Raw genomic sequence first — 25,391 nt, 5'->3', positions numbered from 1 at the left:
GCTTGTGTGTGCACCATGTTTTGTTGTTCTAACTGATGCATTTTCTTTGCAACTGAAGTTTTATTTTGGTGTTATTCTCTATTTTCTGTTTTATTGCTGTGATATTAATGGGCGGTAATGGGCTAAAGTAAAATTCTCCTTTAGAATACTGTATCAGTTCTGTATCAGTAAAAGTTACAAAAATTTAGCTGGAAACTGAAACAATGAAAACTTCTTGGAATTCTAAAAATTACCAGGTTTCACCCACATTTTTCCCGGCTGCAAAAATTCCAATGTTTCTCCTGTAGTTCCCGGGCATATACACCCTGTAGTATCAGTGAAATTTACTTATTTGGGTGACTTCATGTGAAGTATATAGAAAATAGTGCAGCTTAAGCTCAATGAAACTCACCTCTCCAACAGAAGTTGCCAACAGGTTGACAATCTTTTCATGTGGTACTGCAACCACACTCTGGTTGTTTATTTCGATAATGCGGTGCCCCACACGAACACCGCCTCTTTCTGCTATGCCACCACGAAGAAGACTGCATATCTAAATTGAATTAATTGTTTCACTATTAAAATGAATAAGTAATTACATATAATCTCTATAGGACTGATAGATATGGTTGCTATCTGTATCATGGATCTCTACACTACAATTAATGCGCACCTGGCTGGAAATAATACAGATAACAGCATGAGGTACAACATTTCTCCATCTATATGAAATATTTGGATAAAAGAGCTGTAACTTATGAAAATTTTAAAACATAAATATAGTATACACTAATCACTAATGACTTACCACAGTTTAAATACATGCAGAGTGATTCAGGAGGAATGTCACTATGTTTGGGATGATTAATGTCACATAATGTTTGGGATGATTCTACAAATGAAAATAAACTGAAAAAGTCCTATGAAGATTTGTCCGATTTTTGATCTTTACAGAACTGGAGAAAGTTGAAGCCTACACAGAACCATTAACAATTTTGAGGACAAGTGCGAATATTACTTACCAAAATGGTGTGTAAGCACTGTGGTGGACAGAGTATTGGTGGAACAGATGACTGATGCGTCATACAAGAAGTGTTCAAAAAGTCCCCCGCCAATCTCAATCTCAAAGAACTTGGCAGTGTGTTGGAGGATGTGCTGTGTTGCATATCTATCATCATCTCAGTGGGCATTAATGTGGGCAACAATGTCAGTGATGTCAGCAACATTTCTTCATGTGTACTCACCTTCGTAGAGTACACATCACACTTTAACCACCCTCATAAATAAACGTCTAATGGGCTAAGTCAGGCGATCTGGCAGGCCAGTTAAAGGGTCCCCCATAGCCAATCCACCATTGAGGAAATGGGTTTTCAGATGCTGGGATACTTGTCTGGTACAGTGGAGTGAACTGGCGAACCATCATGTTGCAGGTACATTTGCCATCTTTGGTCTAATTTCATGTCTTCCACATGTGCAGATAGGTCTTCTATTAGGAAGTGTGTGTATGCTGTGGCTGTCGCGCAATTTGGCATAACACAGGCCCAATCACAAAGTCATCAATCATACCATACCTAACACGGAATCTTGTTCCCCTAGTGTCATGTAGGTTCTCTGTCATGCATGTATGAGAAATGTTGTTTTTCCACGATACCACTGTGTGCGTATAAATGTAGCCTCATCTGTAAATAAAGTCTGTTGCATGACATTTCTCTGTACAGCCAACCGTTCACAAAACTGTTGTCTGCTTAATGAGTCATCTGGATGCAGATGTTGCGTGGGCTGTGGATGGAACAATTAAAAGTACTCTGACTGTAACCTACACCACACTCATGTTTGAAGAATATCGAGCTGATGACTAATGCACTGTGTACTGGAGGTGGGACTCCATTGTACCAGCGCAATAAAGTCTTCCCTTTCCTTAACTGACTGGACAACCTCACATTCTGATGTTACAAGTACACTGGGTATTATTCTGGATTCATGTAATGTTTGAAAAACACTGGGAATTACCCTGGCACAGGTGGTTTGTTGATCAGGGAAACATGATTTCTGCATGGGTGAATTGTGTGTCATTCTGGAATTCACAGACACAATGGACTTGCTCAATTACACAACTCTCAACCATGACACACAGACAGCCTCACGACTGCTCCCTGATCCAACCCACGACCACATACCGGGGATACTTTCAGTTGTGGCCCCGGTGCGAAGTCGCAGTGCTGCCATCTGTTGGAGAACCCCCCACATCTCATGTAGGATGGATCAGTCATCTATCTTCCCATTATTCTGTTCACCATAGTGCCTACACAGCATTTTGATAAGTAATACTTTCACTTGTCTTTATACATTCGTGGGTATGTGTAGTCTTCAACCTGCTCCAGTTCCATAATAATCAAAAATGGGACACATCTTCATAGGACTTTTTCAGTTTATTTTCAAAAGTAAAATTACATCACAAATTACGTAAGACTCCTGCATCACCCTCCATATTAACTTCATCCCAATCAATAGAGCTATCACAGGCAAACATGTATTTCCATTAGAAATTTCACTGTTCCGTCAGTAAGTGGACATTATATTACAACCACTTCATAGTGGAAATATCTGTAGCTAGTCAGTATTGAAATGGGGATTAGCGATCATGATGTCATTATAGCGACTATTGGTTGGTTGGTTGAGGCTTAAGGGACCAAACAACAAGGTCATCAGTCCCTTGTTTCAAATATGGTCCATTCCGCTAATGGGACATCTCAGGAAAGTCAGAACAATAAAAGGGAAAAAGGTAAAAACGTAAAAGGGTAGTCATGTTGTCAATGGTAAAAAACAAAAAGGGGGAAGTCAGCAGGAGAACGAACCCAACGCTATGCTGAAGCAGCATAGGCAAGACCACCTGTGACTTAAAAGGTGCAACCACTAGAATGTAGAAATACGTATGGGAAAAGGAGACTAACCAATCTCTTCTAAAAAAAAAAAAAAAAAAAAAGGGGGGGGGGGGGGGTAAAAACAGAGTAAAAGGGGAAGAAAAGACGATCTCGGTCAGGGAGGTGAATCGGGAATCTCCAAACACGGCTTACAGTGGGAGACACCCAAACACTCACCGCCCTGCCCCAACACCGAAGAGAGATTAAAAACCTTAAAACTGAGAATAAAAACCACTTTCCCGGAGGTAACCGAGAACCAGAGAGACCATCCGGGAATCGTCAGCCAACATCAAAGGTAAAGTGTGGGGGAGTCTGTACTTAGCACGCAGAGCCAAAAGAAGGGGGCATTCAACCAAAATGTGGGCTACTGACTGGAAGGCTCCACAACCACAAAGTGGGGGTGGCTCATCACACAAAAGAAAACCATGGGTCAGCCTGGTATGGCCGATGCGGAGACGACACAGTGTGGTCGAGTCCTTTCGGGAGAGGCGAAAGGAAGAACGCCACGGGCCTGGTGTCACCTTAATCGCACGAAGTTTATTAGACAGGGGAGTAGCCTCCCAAGAATTGGCCCATGATTGTGCGAAGTGGGATTTGATGTGAAGCCGTAAATCCGCTGCAGGAGGGGTTACAGAAAACGGGGGGTAAGTGACTGCTCCCCCAGCCAAACGATCAGCGAGCTCATTACCCGGGATACCCACATGGCCAGGGACCCAAAGGAAGTCAATGGAACAAGCAGCACGGTGAATATCAGCGAGATGGTCATGGATGGCAGAGACCAAGGGAAGCGGGAAAAACACCGGTCAATAGCCAGAAGGCCACTCATTGAGTCCGTACATAACAAAACGCGGTTGTGTTGGGACTGTTTAATAAAGGTAAGGGCCTGGGAAATTGCCATCAATCCCGCAGTAAAAACCTCACATGTAGGTGGCAGCAGATGATTTTCCATTCCAACAGAGGACGTGAAGGCATACCCCCACATGATCAGCTGATTTAGAGCCATCAGTGTAAAAAACAACAGCATCCCGAAACTCCCATAAAATTTGGCTGAAAAAGGAACGGAACACCACCGGGGGGATGGAATCTTTCGGACCTCGGCGGAGATCCATCTGAATTCTAGGTCGAGGAACTAACCAAGGGGGGGTGGAGGGGAGGGAGCAAGGAAGACAGGACAAAGAAGGAAGCTGAAAATCACGGCAAAGAGACACAAGGCGGAGCCCAACCGGTAAACCTGCCCGTGGGCGGGAGTCGGGTGGGCGACGTCCATGGTCTGTGAACAGGATAGAATAGGAAGGATGAGTAGGAGAGGAACGGATAGTGAGTGCATAAGATACCAGAAGCTGGGACCGCCGAACAGAAAGGGGGGGGGGGGGGGGGATCCCAGCTTCAACCAGGAGACTATCAACAGGGCTAGTAGGGAAGGCACTGGTGGCCAAACGGATACCACAATGGTGGACTGGATCCAGCACGTGCAGTGTGGAAGGAGCAGCTGAACCATAAACTTGACAACCATAGTCCAAGCGAGACAGAGCTAGAGCATGATAAAGACGGAGAAGGAGGGAATGGTCCGCACCCCAAGACGAGTGGGCAAGGAAGCGAAGGACATTGAGAGTACGGAAACATCCTACCTTCAGGAGTCTGATATGGGGCAGCCAAGTGAGCTTGTTGTCAAAAAGAAGACCCAGGAAACGAAACTGTGGGACCACAGGCAATCGTTGTGAATCGAGATAGAGCTCTGGATCAGGGTGGATCGTAGTACAGCAACAGAAGTGGACCACCCGCGATTTTGAAGGAGAGAATTGAAACCCGTGTGAGAGGGTCCATGCAGAGGCACGCCGTATAGCTCCCTGGAGCTGCCGTTCTGCAGATGCCATCGAGGAGGAACTAACCCGAATGCAAAAATCATCCACATACAGGGCAGGGGCGATCAAGGGACCGACAGAGGCCACAAGTCCATCGATAGCAATGAGGAAAAGGACACTCAAGACAGAACCCTGTGGGATGCCCATCTCCTGGGTCCGTGGAGAACTAAAAACAGTACCAACTCGAACTCTGAATGACCGATGGAATAGGAACTGCTGGATAAACATCGGGAGTGGGCCCCGAAGACCCCACTGATGAAGGGTAAGATGTGATGGTGTCAGGCCGTGTCATAGGCCTTGCGAAGGTCAAAAAACACTGCAACCAAATGGTGGCACTGGGAAAAAGCCTGTCGAACTGCGGATTCCAAGCGAAGTAAATGATCGATTGGAGACCGTCCCTCTCGAAAGCCACACTGGTAAGGGGACAATAGATCCCGAGATTCGAGGACCCAATTGAGCCGACGGGCTAACATCCATTCAAGTAACTTACAAACAACATTGGTCAAACTAATTGGCCGATAGATGTCAACAGATAGGGTGTTCTTACCAGGCTTAGGAACCACGATGCTATCCCTTCACTGAGAAGGGAAGTCACCCTGGAGCCAGATACGGTTAAACACCCGAAGAAGATGTTGCCGTTGTGGAGCACTGAGATGTTGAAGCAGTTGGTTATGAATGGAATCTGGGCCAGGGGCCGTATCATGAGAAGAAGATAGAGCAGAAAGAAATTCCCATTCAGTAAAAGGTTTGTTGTAAGATTCTGACTCACAAGGGGTGAAACATAAGGTGGAAGCTTCAGCCCGCTGTTTCAGGTGAAGGAAAGCAGCTGGATAGGAGGCTGATGCTGAGGCCACTGCAAATTGGGTCGCAAGATGTTCTGCAAGAACTAATGGGTCCGTACAAAGGCCATCTGGGAGGTGAAGGCCTGGGAGGGTGGACTGCCGATGGCAACCTTGGAGAGAGCGAAGTGTAGCCCATACCCGTGACAGAGGGACAGTAGAACCAAGGGAAGAAACGAATCGTTCCCAACATATCCGCTTGCTCTGTTTGATTAAATAACGGGCTTTAGCACGGAGGCGTTTAAAGGTAGTAAGGCTGGCTACAGATGGGTGCCTCTTAAAGTGTTGCAAAGCTCAACGGCGATCACGGATGGCAATGGCAATGGCCATATTCCACCATGGGACTTGCCGGCGACGAAATGGCCCAGATGAGCGCGGGACAGCAAGGCTAGCAGCGCGAACAATCGCACCAGACATGTCATGTAGGACATCATCAATACAACCCGACACAGAGGGAGAAAACACGACCTGTGCAGTGTATAGAGGCCAATCAGCACGTTGGAAAGACCAACAAGGTAACCTGTTCATCGGGGAGCGGGAAGGGAGCGAGATAATCAACGGGAAATGGTCACTATCACAAAGGTCGTCGTGTGGTGACCAGTGTAATGAAAGGAGGAGAGAGGGAGAAGAAAGAGAAAGATCAATGGCAGAAAAGGTACCCTGACCGACACTGAAATGAGTAGGGGAGCCATCATTAAGAAGGCACAAGTTGTGGTCTGCAATAAATTGGTCTATAAGAAGACCTTGTCTAGATGGAAAGGCACTGCCCCACAAGGGATGATGAGCATTAAAATCCCCAAGGAGGAGGCAGGGAGGAGGAAGTTGCTGAAGAAAGGCAGTTAAGGCAGCAGGTGTAAGAGTCCCGTCAGGAGGGAGATAAAGATTGCAAACTGTGACCACAGAGTCTAAGTGGACCCTAACAGCAACCACTTCCAATGTAGTTTGAAGAGGACTCCACGGACCAACGTACAAATGCCACCAGAAACCCGCAGGGGTCCGACCCAATTTTGACAGAAAACACGGAACCCACAGAGGGTCGGTGAGTGAGCATCAGTAAAATGAGATTCCTGGAGAACCACACAAGCTGCAGAGTAGGACGAAAGAAGGGATTTCAATTCCGGAAGGTGACGATAGTAACCATTACAATTCCATTGGAGAATCACAGAACGATGGTTTAAATGGGGGCTGAACACACTAAAGCCAGTCACACCGCCGGGTCCCCACCCATCACCGACAAGGAGGGGGTGACATCCATGAACGACAGGTCAGAATCCGGTTGTGAAGTCAGGGAAGGTACCTCCAGTGACACCAGAGGCTCTTTGTCCCGGGACTTATGTTTCTTCTCCTTTTCAGGCTGAGATCAAGGAGGGCTGTGTGGCATAAAGGAGCCAGCTGCAGCAAGATCAGGAACAGAAAGAGACCGGGCGACCTGGGGGCTGACAGACCGTGGCTCTCGCGGTCGTTGCGCAGCAGCAGACCTTTGGCCTGGAAGGTGTCGGGAAGGGGCATTCCGGGAGAGGCGCCCTTGACTGGCAGACGCCGAAGGAGTGGGACACTTCTCCGGCTGGGGAGGGGGAGCAGCACCCAGAGGAGAAGGTGTGGGAGCCGCAGGGGAGGGAGGGAGGAGAGGGGTCCGGGATGGGGGTAAGGAAGGGGTGAAGATGTAACCAAGGCGTAACTAGATGTCATGGACACAGGGTGAAGATGTGTATATTTGTTATGGGCCTGAGTAGGTTAAACGATCGGGGGACTTATACTCCTGTATCTTCTTTTCCTTCTTATATACTGGGCAATCTGGTGAATGTGGAGAATGACTACCATGACAATTTACACACAGGAGGGGGAACACAGGGACTCCCCTCATGGAGTGGACGCCCACAGTCACAACAGAGAGGGGCCTGTGAACAGCGGGAAGACATGTGTCCAAAACGCAAACACTTAAAACACCTCATAGGAGGTGGGATGTACGGCTTCACATCACATCGATAAACCATAATCTTAACTTTCTCAGGGAGGGTATCCCCTTCAAAGGCCAGGATAAAGGCACCAGTATCAATGCGATTGTCTTTAGGACCCTTCTGAACACGCCAAACAAAGTGAACACCCCGCCGTCCGAGATTGTCCTGAAGATCCTCATCAGTTTGAAGGATGAGGTCCCTGTGAAAAATCACACCTTGTACCATATTTAGAGACTGGTGGGGGGTAATGGACACAGGAATTGTGCCAAGATGGATACAGGCACGAAGGGCCACAGATTGGGCAGCTGAAGCAGTTTTGATCAGCAACGAACCCGACCGCATCTTGCTCAGGGAGTCCACTTCGCCAAATTTGTCTTCAATGTGTTCCACAAAGAATAAAGGTTTGGTATTGGTGAAAGTATCTCCATCAGTCCTGGTGCAAACTAGGTAACGGGGGAAAGGCTTCGTCCCTAGCCGACGGGCCTGACCCTCTTCCCAGGGGGTAGTCATGGAAGGGAAGGCCAAAGGGGCAAGAGAAGCATCACTTGAAGAATCAGTTCCACACAGAGAGACGGCCGCAGAAGAACGGCCAGAGTTCTGGACCCGTATGCGTTTCATTTGCATAGCGTCCGCCCTGATACCACCCACTCCGATCAGGGGCTCTCCTCACGGGTGCCACCCAGCCACAGCAAGGGCCGTCTGGCACGGCGGCCATTGCCGGGAGTTCCGATGCTCCAGGATGACGAGCAACCCCTCCAAGGCATGCATAAGGAGGTCACAGCTCAGGTATCAGAAGTGTGATCCCTGTGTGTTCAGGGGGCTCAACCAAAAGGGTACATAGCGACCCCACCACACGGGCTGGCTACCGTGCTGGCTATGCACCCTAGCATCAGACAACGACGTGAAAGAAAAGGTGGAATGTACTAGGAGGGCGCACGTCGGAGACACTAGGTAAGGTGCTCTTCCCCAAATGGCTCACACTACGGAGAAGAAATTTTGTAACAGAGGTCAAACCCCAGAGGGGGACCAAGGAATGCCAGGAGGAGGAGATGATTATGCAATAAAGCCGGATTGTAAAACCAACAGAACCAGGAGGATAGCGGGGGCCAACATAAGCAAGGACACCAAGAGAGGGAGAGGAGAGGGCGACGGGAAAGGAGCAAGGAGGGGAAAGGAGGGGGAGGGGAAGGGGAAGGAAATGCAGCCCTGGAGAGAAAGAAGGCTGCAATAGCTCGGGGCCCCGTGCTCGCCACGCACGTATCCACAAAAGAGTTGTGGACCCCCTGGGGGGTATAGCGACTATTGTACGAAAATTAATAGATCACTCAAGAGGGCTAGGAGAGTTTTTCTGCTAGATGGAGCAGGTAAGCAGTTGTTAGCGTCTCACTCAGACATTGTATTGACATCACTTGGTTCCAGCAAGATGGATGTAGAGGAATTATGGGCAAAGTTTAAGTAGATTATAAATCATGGTGTGGAGAGTTAAGTGGATAATGGATGGAAAAGACCCATCATGGTGCAATAACAAAATTCGGAAGATGGCAAGGAAGCAGAGGCTTTTGCACTCTCGGTTCAAAAGAGGATGCACAAATGATGACAAGCAAAGGTTAGTAGACATTCGTGCATCTATGAAAAGATCTATGTGCGAAGCATACGACAACTACCACTCTCACACCTTAGCAAAAGATCTGCCAGAGAACCTGAGAAAATTCTGGTCCTATGTAAAGCTTCCATTCAGTCCCCTGTTGACCAGTCTGGTGTGGCAGTTGAAGACAGCAAAACAAAAGCCAGAGTTTTAAATTTCACAGTCAAGAAAGTGTTCACACAGGAGAATCATGCAAACACACCATCATTTGACCATTAGACAGACTACCATGTAGACGACGTAGTAATAAGTGCCCCTAGTGTAGAGAAACAACTGAAAGATTTGCAAGCAAATAAATCAGCAGGTCCATATGGAATCCCAATCTGATTTTACAAAGAGTGCTCTATGGAATTGGCCCATTTCCTAGTGTGCATTTACCGTGCCATAGCACCTCAGTTTATCTGTTAGAACCTGATGACTCACAGAGTCAAATGCCTTGCTCATGCCAATCGGTAGGACCTCCACAGATGATTTTGCTTCAGAGGCACTGAATATTGTTCAAACAACATTTTCAACAGCTTTCAGTGTAGGTGAATTTTCCCTGAAGCCGTACCGAGTGTTTGTTAGTGTTCCATTACAGGTGAAATGTTTGCAAATGCAATGTTCTACTATTTTCGAAAGTATTGCTACAATATAAATGGGGTGGTAGTTATCAACACTACTTATCTCCTTACTTATCTCCTTTTTTATGTAGAGGGAGAACTACTGTAGTCTTTCAGCAGGCTGAAAAAGAACAGGACAGTTTTTTCTGTTTGTAACCCCTGTAATGAATCCATAGACATCCCAGTCTATACTTAGTTCCGTGCTACTGACCATCGACTTTCTTGGAATGACTCTAGAACTGTTACAGAGGGGTCAGAAGCAGAAGGTACACATCAATGGTATGAACTCTGGATTCTCAGATGTTTCAAGAGGTGTGCCTCTAGTTTGCGTACTGGGACCCTTATTGTTTGGTTAATGATTTACCTAGTGTTCTGCATGCTGATGATACCACTTTAAATGCAACTGGAAATGACAGAGGACCTAAGCGAACAACGCAAAGCCAAGCTAAACAATTTCTAGTGTGCAGTTTAAAGACAATGATAAATTGTAAATCATAATAAAAATGAATATGTAATTTTTTTGTTCATGGAATACGAATGACGACTGTATATATGTCAAACTTCTTGGTGTACACTTGGATTTCAAATGAACCTGAAACCTCCACACTTTCTACATGCATATCCACCTCCTATTATGAATTTTTTTTTTTCCATAGCCACACAACATATTGCAATTGCTTTGAGGCAGCTCCATTGGTACAAAAAGGGATTGTGTGTAGCAGAAAAAGGCTATCAGATGTGTAACACATGTTTTCAAAAACAATATATCTACTTGGCTGTCGGTGTCAAGAAGTAAAAGAGAGATTGCTACTTACTGTAAAGAAGATGCGTCAAGTTGCAACATTCACATATACCTTGCGCGCACACGCACACACACACACACACACACACACACACACACACACACACACACACACACACACCCCTACTAACTCCAGCGTCTCGGTCCGGAATGCAACATCACGTGGGATGCAAGTGGCAATCTCTGAAGGGGGCGGGGAAGGGAATGGGTAGTAGCGTACAGGTGAGAGGAGAGAGAAACACTGTCTGGTGGAGTATGCAGGAACTAGACAACTAGACTGCTAACAGGTTCAGTGTCAGGAGGTTGTGGGTCAGGGAGGTGAGGAAAAAAAGGAACAAAAAAGGAGAGGAGTGGGGAAAGACTGGCAGGTGCTTTGGCAGAGGGCTGCAAATAAACAGGGTGGGAGACAAGAATGGGGAGGAGATGATAGGACAGGAGGGGTGGAAACTGTTGGTTGGAGGGTGTGGGGACAGTATGTTATCATAGGCTGATACCGGGATAATTATGGGAGCAGAGAATGCATTGTAAGAATAACTCCCATCTGCCCAGTTCAGAAAAGCTGGTGGTGGAGAGAAGGATCCAGATGGCTGGGGTAGTGAAGCAGCTACTGAAATCAAGTGTGCAATGTTCAGCTGCATGTTGTGCCACAGGGTGGTCCACTTTGCTCTTGGCCACAGTTTGGCAGTAGCCATTCATCCTGGTAGCTAGTTGGCTGTCACATACCAATATACAAACCTGTGCAATGTAGCAGAGCTGATGTATGACATGGCTACTTTCAAAGGTGCCCGATCCTTGAACGGGTAGAATAAACCTAGTGCTGGGTGGGTTGATTGGACAGGTTTTGCAGCTGGGTCTTCCCCAGGTATAGGACCCTTGTGGTAAGGGGTCGGAATTGGGAGTGGCATAAGGATGGACTAGGATGTTGTAGAGATTGGGTGGGCGAGGGAACACCACATTAGGTGGGATGGGAAGTATCTCAGGTAAGATGTCCCCCATTTCAGGGCACGATGATAGGTAATCAAAGCCCTAGCGAAGGACGTGATTCAGTTGTACCAGTCCGGGGTGATACTGGGTGATAAAAGGGACACTCCTTTGTGGCTCAGAAACTTTGAGGTTTGCTGATGACATTGTAATCCTGTCAGAGACAGCAAAGGACTTGGAAGAGCAGTTGAACGGAATGGACAGTGTCTTGAAAGGAGGGTATAAGATGAACATCAACAAAAGCAAAACGAGGATAATGGAATGTAGTCGAATTAAATCGGGTGATGCTGAGGGAATTAGATTATGAAATGAGACACTTAAAGCAGTAAAGGAGTTTTGCTATTTGGGGAACAAAATAACTGATGATGGTCGAAGTAGAGGGGATATAAAATGTAGACTGGCAGTGGCAAGGAAAGCATTTCTGAAGAAGAAAAATTTGTTAACATCGAGTATAGATTTAAATGTCAGAAAGTTGTTTCTGAAAGTATTTGTTTGGAGTGTAGCCATGTATGGGAGTGAAACATGGACGATAAATAGTTTAGACAAGAAGAGAATAGAAGCTTTCAAAATGTGGTGCTACAGAAGAATGCTGAAGATTAGATGGGTAGATCACAACTAATGAGGAGGTATTGAATAGAATTGGGGAAAAGAGGAGCTTGTGGCACAACTTGACTAGAAGAAGGGATCGGTTGGTAGGACATGTTCTGAGACATCGAGGGATCACCAATTTAGTATTGGAGGGCAGCATGGAGGGTAAAAATCTTAGAGGGAGACCAAGGGATGAATACACTAAGCAGATTCAGAAGGATGTAGGCTGCAGTAGGTACTGGGAGATGAAGCTTGCACAGGATAGAGTAGCATGGAGAGCTGCATCAAACCAGTCTCAGGACTGAATACCACAACAACAACGTGGGAGGATTGAGGTTGTGAGGGGAAATAGCATGGGAGATCTGTTTGCTGACTAGGTCGAGGTGGGGATGGGAGGGGGATAATGCCTTTCTGTGGAGGCCTTGGTGAGACCCTCAACATGCTGAGCAAGGTAGTTTTAGTCACTGTGATATCCCACCCCCGAGAAGTTAGGCTACACGGGGAGGATTTTTTAGTGTGAAAGGGATGACAGCTGTCAAAGTGCTGGTACTGTTTGTGGTTGGTGCGTTTAATGTGGACAGAGGTGCAGACGGGGCCATCAGAGAGGAGGTGGTCAGCATCTAGAAAGGTGGCATAATGGGCTGAGGAGGAACATGTGAAGCGGATGGGAGAGAAGGTGTTGAGGTTGTGAAGGAATGAAGATAGGGAGTCTTGGCCCTGGTTCCAGATCATGAAGATGCCATCAATGAACGTGAACCAGACCAGGGGTTTGGTGTTTTGGCAGGATAAGAAGATCTCCTCTAGATGGCCCATAAAAATACTGGCACAGGAGGGTGCCATGCAAGTGCCCATGGCTGTGTTGCAAATTTGTTAATATACCTCCCCTTCAAATGAGAAGTAGTTGTGGTTTAGGATAAAGTTAGTAAGATGTATGAGGAATGAGATAGTGGGTTTGGAATCTGAAGGATATTGGGAGAGGTAGTGTTCAATATCGATAAGACCATGGGAATGAGGAATGTTGGGGTATAGAGAGGCGGTGTCAAACGTGACGAGTAGTGATCCAGGAGGTAAAGGGATGGAGAGTTGGTTTAGGAAGTAGTTGATGTCTTTGATGGGGGAGGCTAGATTACAGCCAACTGGTTGGAGGAGTTGGTCAATGAGTGCCAAAATTCTTTCAGTGGGGGCACAATAACCAGCCACAACAGCACATCCAGGATTGTTGGGTTTGTTGGATTTTGGGGAGCATGTTGAAAGGATGGTGAGGATAGTTGGAGGTAAGAAATTCTTGGAAAGTGACCAGTGGTTAGTTGGATGGGAGGGGGAAGATCATGGTTGGATGGTGGTACGAACTGGAAGAGGCAGGGTTCAATGTTGGGATTAGAGTGGTTTTGGTTGGAGGGATTGGAAGCAAAGAAATGCGAGTGTCTTAATTGTGCCTGTCTGCAACTTGGCTTGTCTTCTTTACGGAAAGTAGCAATCTATCTTTTCCTACATTTTTGATATTCCTCCCTGGAGTTTCCATTGTTTGATTTATATTTAGTAGCCTCGTCTACATAAATGAAAACAAAGAGAGCTATAAATTAAGGCAATTAATTTACTGTCACAATACACACCATAAAGGTAAGACTGACCAGCAAAACTCACAATAGCTATCCATATGTAGCAGTAAAACTGTTTAATACATTGCCACCAAGAGCACATACTATCCCATCAAATAACTTTAGGAATGTTCTACAAAACTAGCTTAAAAATGAGGCTATCTATGCCATAGAGGAATTTTTTGACTGCAAAACGAGGATTTAACATTTTAACTCATACTCATTGTGTGTTTGAGTGCAGATCCACTTGATCTATATGTTTGCTTGATTTATTAAATGTTTCATTGTGTATTCTTCAAGTTGTACTATCTATTAACACCAATAGCATGCATAATGCTCAATGATGACAAATAAATAATTCTATAAGCACATTTTTCTATTGTTTTAAATTAAAAATGTAATGCTTTATACAAAAATCAGTATTATTTCTATTCTAAAATATTTGCGAATTCTTCAGAATTATTAGAAAAATTATCTAGATTTTCAGTTTAAGTGTTCTGCTTGAATCACAATCCTCTAGAGTTGACAAGAAAGTAACAGTGTTACAATATGCAGACTGCAAACTTACCACCCCATTCTGCACACTGAAGCCAAGCTGGTATTTTGTGTCTGGCCGCTTGATCTTGACTTCAACAACAGGAGCACAGGGCACTACAGTCAGTTTCACAACAGTCTGATTCTTGGTGTTCTAAAGAAAATTTAAAAAGCAACAGGTAGTTTCTTCTTCATGGGAAGTAACACACAAGAAAGAGCAAAGGCTTCCTAAACATGAAGGAAATTAATTAACAGCAATATTTGACATGAACAACGAAAAAAATTTAAATAGAAGCACTGGAGATATTAACATTATTGCCTAAAGATGAAACAATAACTTTAAGGTTTGTTGATTAGATTGTTATTCTGTCAGGGACAGCAAATGAACCTTGAAAACAGGTCATAAGATGGACATCAATGAAAGTAAAACAAAGGTAATGGAATAAAGTCAAATTAAATAAGGCAATTGTGAAGGGATGAATTAGGAAATAAGACGCTTAAGGAAGCGGAAGTGCTACACAATCTGTGAAGCAATTGCAGAATTAAAGAGGATATAAAATTAATACTAGCACAGGTAAGAAAAGCTTTTCCAAAAAACAGGAATACGTTAACATTTGAATTGAATTTGAATTGTTGGACTTGTGACATACCTATTCTCCTCCCCCCACTCTTCACAGTGGAAACACTTCTTTGCCACCAACCCCTCCAATCAACACCAAGCCAAGCCAATCCCAACAACGAACCCTGCCTGTCCCAATTCATACTACCATCCAACTGTGACCCTCCCACACTCCCACCTAATCATTCCCTGGTCACATACCAGGAATTCCTAACTTCCAACCTGGCCTCACCGTCCTTCCCCCAGTCCCTCCCTAAAAACAATAACCTTTCAGCAGAAGAACGAACTACCCTACACTACCTAAAAATGGATCCTGACCTGATCATCCTCCCAGCATACAAAGGCTCCTCCACTGCTGTGTTGAACTGCAGTGGCTACCTGGCAGCCTCAGCAGAGGGCCTCCACCAGTTGTCCGACACCTCCATCTACAAGCTCTGACAGAGTGACCCCATCCTGAAAGTCCAACATTGCCTCCAATCCCTGCTGAAATCCTCTGGCCCTTCCCAGAACTTCTCCCCTCAATCCATCTCCCTACTCACCCCAACATCTGTCCCCACACTCACTTTCTACATGCTCCCCAAAATCCACAAACCTAACAATCCTGGGTGCACCACTGTGGCTGGTTACAGTGCCCCCACCGAAAGAATCTCAGCCCTTGTCGATCAACATCTCCAACGAATTGTCCAAAACCTAGCCTCCCACATTAAAGATACCAACCACTTCCTGCACCGGCTCTCCGTCATCCCCACATCCTTACCTCCCGGATCCCTACTCATCACTGCTGATGCAACCTCCTTATACACGACCATCCCTAATGCCCATGGCCTTGCCACGTTTGAACACTACCTCTCCCAATGCCATGCAGATTCCACACCCATCACTTCATTTCTCGTACATGTAACAAACTACATCCTAACCAGTAAATACTTCACCTTTGAAGGGAAGGTATACAAACAAATTCACAGCACAGCCATGGGCACCCGCATAGCACCATCCTATGCCAATCTCTTCTCTTCATGGGCACCCTGGAAGAAACATTCCTAGCTTCCCATAACTCCAAACCACTAGTCTGGTTCAAGTTCATTGATGATGTCTTTATAATCTGAACCCAAGGCCAGGACACCTTACCCTCATTCCTCCACAACCTAAACACATTCTCTCCCATCCACTTCACCTAGTCCTCCTCCACTCACTGTGCCACTTTCTTAGATTTTGACCTCCTCCTCTCAGATGGCTCCATCCACACCTCGGTCCAGATCAAATCCTCCAATCATCAACAATACCTGCACTTTGATAGATCCCACCCCTCCCACATCAAAAAATCCCTCCCGTACAGCTTGGCCACCCACGGTAGACACATCTGCAGCGATGAGAACTGCCTCGCCCAGTACACTGAAGGGCTCACAAAGGCCTTCGCAGACAGGCAATACCCTCCAGATCTAATTCACAAACAGATCTCCCATGCCATATCCTCACACACACTTGATCCTCACATCCATCCCAAGAACCAACCACAAAGAAGCACCCTCCCTCCCCCCACGTCATCTACCACCATCCCGGACTGGAACAGCTGAACCACATCCCTTGTCAGAGCATTGATTATCAATCACCATGCCCTGAAAAGGGGAATATCCTACCGAAGATACTTCCAGTCCCCTCCTAAAGTGGTGTTCTGCCACTCACCCTATCTCCTCCACAACATCCTTGTCCATCCCTATGCCACTCCCTCCCCCCACCCCTTGCCATGGGGATAATACCCCTGTATAAGATCCAGATGCAAGACTTGCTCAATCCACCCACCCATTACCACCACCTGCAGTCCTGCCACAGGCTAATCCTACGCCATTAGAGGCCAGGCCACCTGTGAAAGCAGTCATTACATATAGCAGCTCTGCTGCAAAGTGTTTTTTTCATTTGTACGATGATCAACCAGCTATCACCTAGAATGAATGACAACTGGCAAACTGTTGCCAAAAAGGAGGTGGACCACCCAGTGACAAAACATGCAGCAGAGCAAAATGTGAGATTTCGATGGCTGCTTCACAACCTGTGCCATCTGGATCCTCCCCACCAACACCACCACCAGCTTTTTCTGAGCTGCGCAGATGGGAGCTATGCCTACAGCACATCCTTCGCTCCCATAACCTTCCTGGTCTGGTCTGGTCTGGTCTGGTCTGGTCTGGTCTGGTCCCCCCCCCTCCCCCCCCCCCCAGAGTGTGTGTGTGTGTGTGGGGGGGGGGGGGCAGTAAGTACATTCCGAAAGCTAGCCAAGCTCTGTACCTTTTGTTTGTGTACATATCGATGATGCAGTGTTTCTGCCTTTCAGCGAGTCATCTCCTTTATTCCTAAGCAATTCATAATTATTAACATTTGAATTTAAATACAAGTGTCAGGACATCTTTACTGAAAGTATTTGTTTCTGAGTATATACATAAATGGAAGTGAAATGAGGATGATAAGCAGTACAGACAAGAACAGAACAGATTTTGTAATATGTGGTCTTACAGAAGAATAATGAAGATTTGATGGATAGGCCATGAGACTAATAAAGGGGTACTGGATCAAATTGGGCAGAAATGCAATGTATGGTATAACTTGACTAAAGAAGCCGCAGGTTGACAGAATCCAACACAAGGCACCAAAGAATCATTAATTTGGCAACAGAGGGAAGTGGGTGTGGGAGGTTGAAACTGTAGGCTTCATTACAGTAAGCAATTTCAAATTATGTACAGAAGGTTGGTGTGTTAATGCTGAGATGTAGACGCAGGATAAACAAACATGGAGAGATGCATGAAACCAGTCTTCAGAGTGAATACTACAACAATATTCTTACATGTTACTAGACAATTTTACAAACATACAGGGTGTCCCACAAAGGTGTTTACATTGTTTCAACTTTAGTAAATAAGAGGGTGATAAGCTGATTCGATTGTGATTATATGGTGCCCTCCTGACTAGTAAGTGTAGCCACCGATTTGTTTTTCTTTTGTTTATTTTCAGTTGCCACTAACTATACATAAACAACAAAACGGGTGGACACTTGTTCTTGCAGCAAAGAAAGTGGATTTTAAAGTGTTATTGGACATGTGAAAACATGAAAGAAGTGCTGAGACAATGATGGGCAGAGTTTGATACTGCACAATCATCACTTGTAACCATAATGAAGTTACACAACAAATTTAAGAAGGAAGGAAATATGTGTGATCTGAAGAAGGAACAGTGTAGCAAGAAGAGATCAGTTTTGGAGGAAAGAGGGGTGGATGCAGTGGTACATGCTTTCAAAGCTGCACGTGAATCAGATGTAAACAAATCAAGTATTCACCTGCATTTTAAGGCATGCAATGAAACCAAGGGAAAGTTTGGAGAGAAGAAATTAAAGTATTGACAGTTGCCAATGACATTGTAATTCTGTCAGGTATAGCAATGGACATTCCCAAGGTTGCTTCAAATGATGAATGGGGACGATCCATACAAATACCTCTAATCTTGTGAATTTATTTGTGACAATGAACATTTGACTGATGCTATTGTTTGGTCTGATGAGGTGACATTTCAACTGAATGGAACCATCAATCACCACAGCTGTGTAGTGGGCAAGAGATAATCCCCACATTACAGCAGAATAAGCTGCTTATCTTCCTGAGGTGTCATTGTGGTGCGGTATGTCTGCAAAGGGCTTGTAGGCCCATTCTTCTTAGAAGGAACAGTGACAGGTGTAGACTGCCTTATCATGTTGCAAGAATGAATTGTACCAACTCTTCACCAACTGTGCCGAGATGAAGGTTATTTTTTCACTGAGACAGTGGACCGTCACATTACCATTGTGACATGCTGCAATTCCTGGATGGAACATTTGCTGAGTGGTGGATAGGCTAACGAGGAATTTTTGAGTTTCCACTCAGATCTCCCAAGCCAAGGCCCTTATACTTCTTTCTATGGGTTGCTCTGAAGGACGCCATCTATGTCACAAAGCCATGTACACTGGATGACATGAGAGGGGTAATTGCATCTGCATCTGCATCTGAATCTAGTCCAATGGCAACCGTAACATGTTTAGATCTATTCCATAGTGTGTCAGACACTGTATTGTTGCTGATGGAGAACATTTTGAAGATCTTCAACAGTGAAACATCAGCAATTTCTTGACCATCTATATGACTTAAAATTTTGTAGTTTTAATTATTTTTGTTCCACTTAAAGTTCTGCCTTTGTGGGACACCCTGTACTCTTTGACCCCAATGTTCTTCAGTTTTTACACTAAGCTAGCAGTAAAGGAAACCAAGGGAAAGTTTGGAGAGAAGAAATTAAAGTATTGACAGTTGCCAATGACATTGTAATTCTGTCAGGTATAGCAATGAACTTGGAAGAACAAGTTGAAAGAAATAGATAGTTTCTTGGACAGATTAACATCAACAGTAAAACATTGATAATGGAATGAAGTCAAATTAAATAAGGTGATGCTCAAGGAATTAGGTTAGGAAATGAGACAATAAAAGTACAAGACAAATTTTGCTATTTGCTCTGAAAAATAACTGATGATGGCTGAAGAAAGGGGTTATAAAAAGCACATTGGCTATAGTGAATATCTCACCCAGCACAAAGTTCCAAGCAAATGGAAAAAAGCACAGCTGACTCCTGTACACAAGGATAAAAGAATGGACCAGCAAAATTACAGTTCAATATCTTAACAGTGGTTCGTTGTGGAAGTCTTGAATATATTCTTATTGAATTTAATAAATTTTTATTGAGACTGAAAAGTCTCTGTCCATGAATCAGCACAGTCTGTAGAAATCATCACCTGTGTGAAACTCAATTTATCCTTTTCTCACATGATATCCTGCAAACCTGGATGAAAGGTAACTGGAAGATTCCATATTCCTAGATTTCTGAAGAGCATTTGACATGTCGCCTCACTGCAGTCTGTTAACAGAGGTATGAGCATACACAATAGGTTCCCAGATATGCGAGTGCCTCAAAGACTTCTTAAATAACAGAACCCAGTATGTTGCCCTTGATGCCACATATTCATCAGAGATGAGGGTATCATCAGAAGTGCCCCAGGGAAGTGCGATTGGACCTCTATTATTTTCTACATATAGAAATGAGCTAGTGGACAGGGTGAGCAGCAATCTGCAGCCATTTGCTGATGACACTGTGGCATACACGAAGATGTCATAGTTGAGTCCCTGTAAGAGGACAGAAGATACTTAGACAAAATTTCCACTTGGTGTGACGAATGGCATCTAGATCCAATTGCAGAAAAATTTAAGTTAACACAGACTGTAGGAAAAGCAAATCCATAAAGTTTGAACACAGTTAGTGGTATGCTGCTTGACATAGTCGTGTCGATTAAACATCTAGGCATAATATTGCAAAGCAATAAGAAATGGAACGAGCAAGTGAGAACTGCATTAGGGAAGGTGAATGATCGGCATCGATTTATTGTGAGAATTTTAGGAAAGTGTCATTGATCTGTGAAGGAAACCAACCATAGAACTGAAATGACCAATTCTTGGGGACCGCTCAAGTACTTTAAATCCGTACCAGGTCAGATTAAAGGAAGAGGGCTGCTAGATCTGTTACCAGAAGGCTCAAACATGCAAGTATTACAGAGATGATTTGAGAATTGAAATCTGAGTCCCTGGAAGGAAGACGACATTTTTTTTTTCCGAGGAACAATATTGAAATAATTTAGAGAACTGGCATTTGAAGCAGACTACAGATTGATTCTACTGCTGCCAAGGGAATGACTCTGAAGATAGGAGAAATTAAGGCTCATTTGAAGGCATGTAGACAGTAGTTTCTCCGTTGCTCTATTTGTGAGTGGAACAGGAAAGCAAATGACAGTGTACCCTCTGCCAAACGCCGTATGGTTCCTTATGGGCTATGTATGTTGATGTCACTAACAATAACAGCATTTCTAAAAATGAGGGCTATGTGGAAGTCTTTATGAAAGCAATTGTCTGGAGTGCAGTATTCTATAGAAGTGTAATGTGGATGATAAACAGTTCAGGGAAGAAGAATATACAAACTTTTGAAATGTGGTGCTACAGAAGAATGCTACAGATTACAGCTTGACTAAAGGAAGGGATTGCTTGTTAGGACACATTCCAAGGCATGAAGGAATCATCAGTCTGGTAATGCAGAGAAGTGTAAGGGTAAATGTTGTAGAGGGAGACCAAGACTTGAATACAGTAATCAGGTTCAAATGGTCTTGTTATTCGGAGACAATGGGGCTTGCACAGGCTGGAGCAGTGTCAAGGCTGCATCAAATCAATCTTCAGACTGAAGGGCACAATAACAGCATTACAAATTACATGGTAAATTTACACACAGTATTAGTAGAAAATATTGTGTTCTGTTGATCGAGCTATGAGGAGGCGTCTTCATGGACATGGAATGAGTGAAGTATAATAATAGAAAGAAGAAGCTGATGCACACAGTACTGCAACCAACAACAACAACATGAAACAACTACAAAAATATTAATCTACTTACGTTATTCGAACATTTGCCAGAAGAGCTGATTACATACATTAAATTTGCTGCTATTGTGGTTTGAATGGCAAGATACTCCAAAGTTTACTTTGTTATCCACAGGAAACTAGTGCCTTCAAGACAATTGATACACAATTTGTATGCCACTACTGACAAATACCTGCAGCATTAACATGAGAGAGGCTTCATCGTGGACAAAACAGTCTGAATGATTCTCTCTTTCATACAAAAAATGTTTAAGCTTTTGCAAAGACTAATGCTCAGTGTTGCATGAAATTTGCTGATTTTTATGACTTCTTAGACTTTACTGTCTTGTCAGATCTACAAAAGGGTTCTATTACTAAATATCTGTCTTACAGATCTTTTACTTTGTAAAGACAGAGTGGCGATGGAGGGGTGGTGAGGGGAGGGGGAAGGAGCCAATTTTAAAACAAGTTCCTTTTTTTATCCCAGCACTTCGCACGAACACCGCATAGGAGAGGGTGTTTCGCACCAACATTGTGTGGCAGGGGGCACCTCGAACCAATGTTGCATGGCAGAGGGCACCTTGTAGGGATGTTACATTGCAAAATGTGGGATAAGGCACGCTGCAGGTGGGCAGACTGGGCGTCGTCGTAGATTGCAGCTCAAATCACTGCCACGAGATGTCACTCCAAATAACAATTCAATATGGAACAGGTAACAATAGTGCCTCCCAAGATCCTTCCTGGTGTGCATTACTTAAATTGTTTAAATTATACATAGGTGATGATATTCAGTTACCTAATGTTCTCCAGATTTTAATGATTATTAATTTATGTCACCAAATTTTGGTTATGCATGTTCAATGAACACAGACTCGGCTCTCAATCTCTGTAGAAGGAATCAAATCATGAAATTGTTATCTTCACTTGCGTAAATTTATCTGATGATGTTACTTAGTGAAATACTCAATCACAAATTAGCAGAATATTATACTTCACCAAAGAAATACTTTTAACCAAATACTGAATATCATATTTTGTCAAAAAAAGATTTTTAACCAAACATTTTATGCAAAATAAGCACACACTAAATTTGCACAATCATTAATGAACAATAATCACTACTGTACTGTTAAAATGTTCTGAGTGCTGCTAGTAATAGTGTGAAAACAGGCATTAAGAAATGAGAAATAACACTGCAAATACTGGCTGCAATCTCGTATAGGGGGATGTTGTGATGCAATTTACTTGGGTGGTGTGGGGAGAGGGGACGGGTGAAAACTTTGTTTTGAAATTGAACTAATTGAATTGATTAAGGGCTAATGCTCAATTAGTATTAATAGTTGCAGCATCCAGCAGTAATGCTAACAGGTAAAATTACTGAACTGGAAACATAACTGCCAACCATGGCGAAAGATTTAGCAGATTCTGCAAATCTTTAAACTTCAGTTTAAAGATCTTACAGAATTTCAGTACTCTAAAGACTCTCAATGTATGGATGCAAGTCTAGGATAAATGACCTAGAAATTCTTTCTGTTAGACAGATGTCACTTGAGGGGAATGTAGTAGCACATTTCTGGTATTTAATAACAGGTCGCTATTATTTTTAAACCTAAAGCAGAACTCCATGATGTCGCATGTGATTTAGACACTTTGCATAAAGACTTTGCCAAAGAAGATAATGTAATTATAGCTGGTTGTGTATTCTAATACATGAGACATTTAATTATTTATTTCCTTAAAATATTTAACACATTCCTTATATTGTGTGTGTGTGTGTGTGTGTGTGTGTGTGTGTGTGTGTGTGTGTGTGTGCGCGCGCGCGCTCTTGTGTGTTTTGCCAATATATTGTCTTATTATTGGAATGTAACCATAACACAACCACTAACCTTTATGTATGTCTGGCATGTTGAAAGAGGTAGTCCAACAAGACTGACACCGTTGATTGCGATGATCTGGTCACCAATATTGAGCTGCCCACAACGCGCAGCAGCTCCCGCAGGTGCAAGGTTGGCAATCACAACTGTTGGCAGCATTGATCCCCAGCCTGACTCTACTATCACGACCCCAAGTATCTCACCTTTTGCTTTAGGTACCACCACCTGCAGATTCAGTATTATTCCTTTAACAATTATTTACAAAATTATGAAAAAAATCAGTTCTTAGAATGTAAAGTTGTGTAGACTGAATACAAACAGAAACACAGTTGTTTAGCCAGTTACTTATTTATTTCAATCTTAAATAGCAAAATGAATGAGAGTCTTTGTTATGTAAAAAAAAAGTTTATTTACATATTTTTAAAAGTACAAATACAGTATACAAATTATAAAATGAAATAATTTAAAATTTCACTGTAATATTAATATAAAGAAAAACTTAAATATATACAGTATTTCTAACTTCCACTCCAAGTGAATTAATAAATAAACGGGAGTATCAGGACTGTCTTATCCCTGCAGTATGCTTTCCTGGATAGTAAACCATATGTACCAAGTTTGGCTAAAATTGATCCATGTTTTGCAGAGTTATGCTTTACACGTCACCCCCTCCAACCACCAACTCTACCTTCAAGACTGAATAAATAAAATCTTCTTGGTTTTAAAGTCGCACTATTTTGAATAAAAGTCTAGCTGTCAATGGCTGTCTTCACCATCATCATAAGGAGTAAAAATCATCGCCTGCCCAGGCCGACACTGATTTTCGTTCACACTGTCACAATTGTAGCAACTGCACCACTCAGAGAGGGTCAAAATGACCTATGCACGGAAGGCAAGTTGGTCAGTTCCCAGCAGCTACAGGCTGCCATTGGACTGACAGGCACAAGGGGCCAGTGGCAAATTTGCCTCCCTATAAGTGTTGAGCATCCATCTTTGCTTTCTTTCAATATTCAATGCCCACTTCCCCACTCTGTTAAAATTGCTGCTGCTTATTTTAATCTCAGATGCATGAACCAACACTCTAGTATTTTGTGTCCATTTTTCAGGCCATGCTTAGCTATTGACGACTACTCAAGTTGCCTTTTTTTACTCGGTACAACACTCCATAACTGTACAAATAGTTTGACCTATGTAGATGCTGCTGCATTTGCAAAGGACACCATACACACTGGGCACACAAATACTATGTCGACTTTAACGGGGCGCAGCATATTTTGTATTTAGGGGTAGGCTGGAACACTAGTCTCAGTCCATGTCTCTGTAGCACACATCCTAACTTGCTGCTCATTCCCTCACAGTATGGCAAAAAACCAGCCAACTTACACAGTTTCCTTCATAAGTGACACTTGAAAGCATTTAAAATGTCTCCCTTGCTATAATCATTCCCTGTGAATATCCATCTCAAATGCTGCAGTTCAGACTAGGTTGCCACTAACCAAAATAATCTATGCTCTGTGAACTACTGTGTTTGGAACCACTACCTTGCGTATAGGGTTGTAAACAGAGACAGGGGGTACATACATAGTGGGGTGTTAGGGAGGGCTTTGGGCATCAAAAGAAAGCAAAGACGGATGCTTGATGCTTGTAAGTTGGTGGGAGCAACAATTCCAAATGTTGTGCAGATTCCCAGTGCCACTCGGTCCTGCAGTGGTCCACAGCTGCCGAACTCCTCCTGCTCATGTGTAGCTTCTGTCCAATCTGATAGATGCAAAATGCTGAAATTGCGCCAATATAAACTGGAAATTGCACCAGCCCAAGCAGTCAGCAGTTTTTATTCTTGACAAAGATGGCAGAGAAAGTCATTGAGAGCTCAAGTGTTTTATTTGAATGACACTGCTTGAAAACCAAGAAGATTTCATTAAAGCATGTCACTACGAGAAACTCTGAGTTAGTCAGGACTGACAGCAATTAGACTAGCAACCCCAAAACTTTGGAAGGGACAGTAATATCATTTGCTTTTGATAAATGCCCCCACCTTCACTCCCTCACATTATCTGTAAGAGTGCTTAGAGGGTCTTGCTCCAACATCAAATGTTTTCACATACTAAATCATATACGTAGAGAG

General features: G+C 43.8%; 1 protein-coding gene across 7 annotated transcripts in view; it reads right to left on the bottom strand.

The window, feature by feature from the left end:
- Positions 1–25,391, bottom strand: part of LOC124615403 — a 494,346-nt gene that overhangs the window by 12,107 nt on the left and 456,848 nt on the right. For all 7 annotated transcript variants that reach the window (XM_047143247.1, XM_047143248.1, XM_047143249.1 and 4 more), the window contains 3 exons: positions 23,279–23,491; positions 14,344–14,463; positions 392–532 (listed from right to left, as the gene is read on the bottom strand). In XM_047143247.1, the coding sequence (XP_046999203.1) occupies positions 392–532; positions 14,344–14,463; positions 23,279–23,491 (474 nt within the window). The remainder of the gene's footprint in view (positions 1–391; positions 533–14,343; positions 14,464–23,278; positions 23,492–25,391) is intronic.

This window comes from Schistocerca americana, chromosome 5 (assembly GCF_021461395.2).
Source record: "Schistocerca americana isolate TAMUIC-IGC-003095 chromosome 5, iqSchAmer2.1, whole genome shotgun sequence".
Lineage (NCBI taxonomy): Eukaryota > Metazoa > Arthropoda > Insecta > Orthoptera > Acrididae > Schistocerca > Schistocerca americana.
The sequence above is the reverse complement of the archived record's forward strand: the minus strand, read 5'-3'. Positions and strand labels throughout refer to the sequence as shown.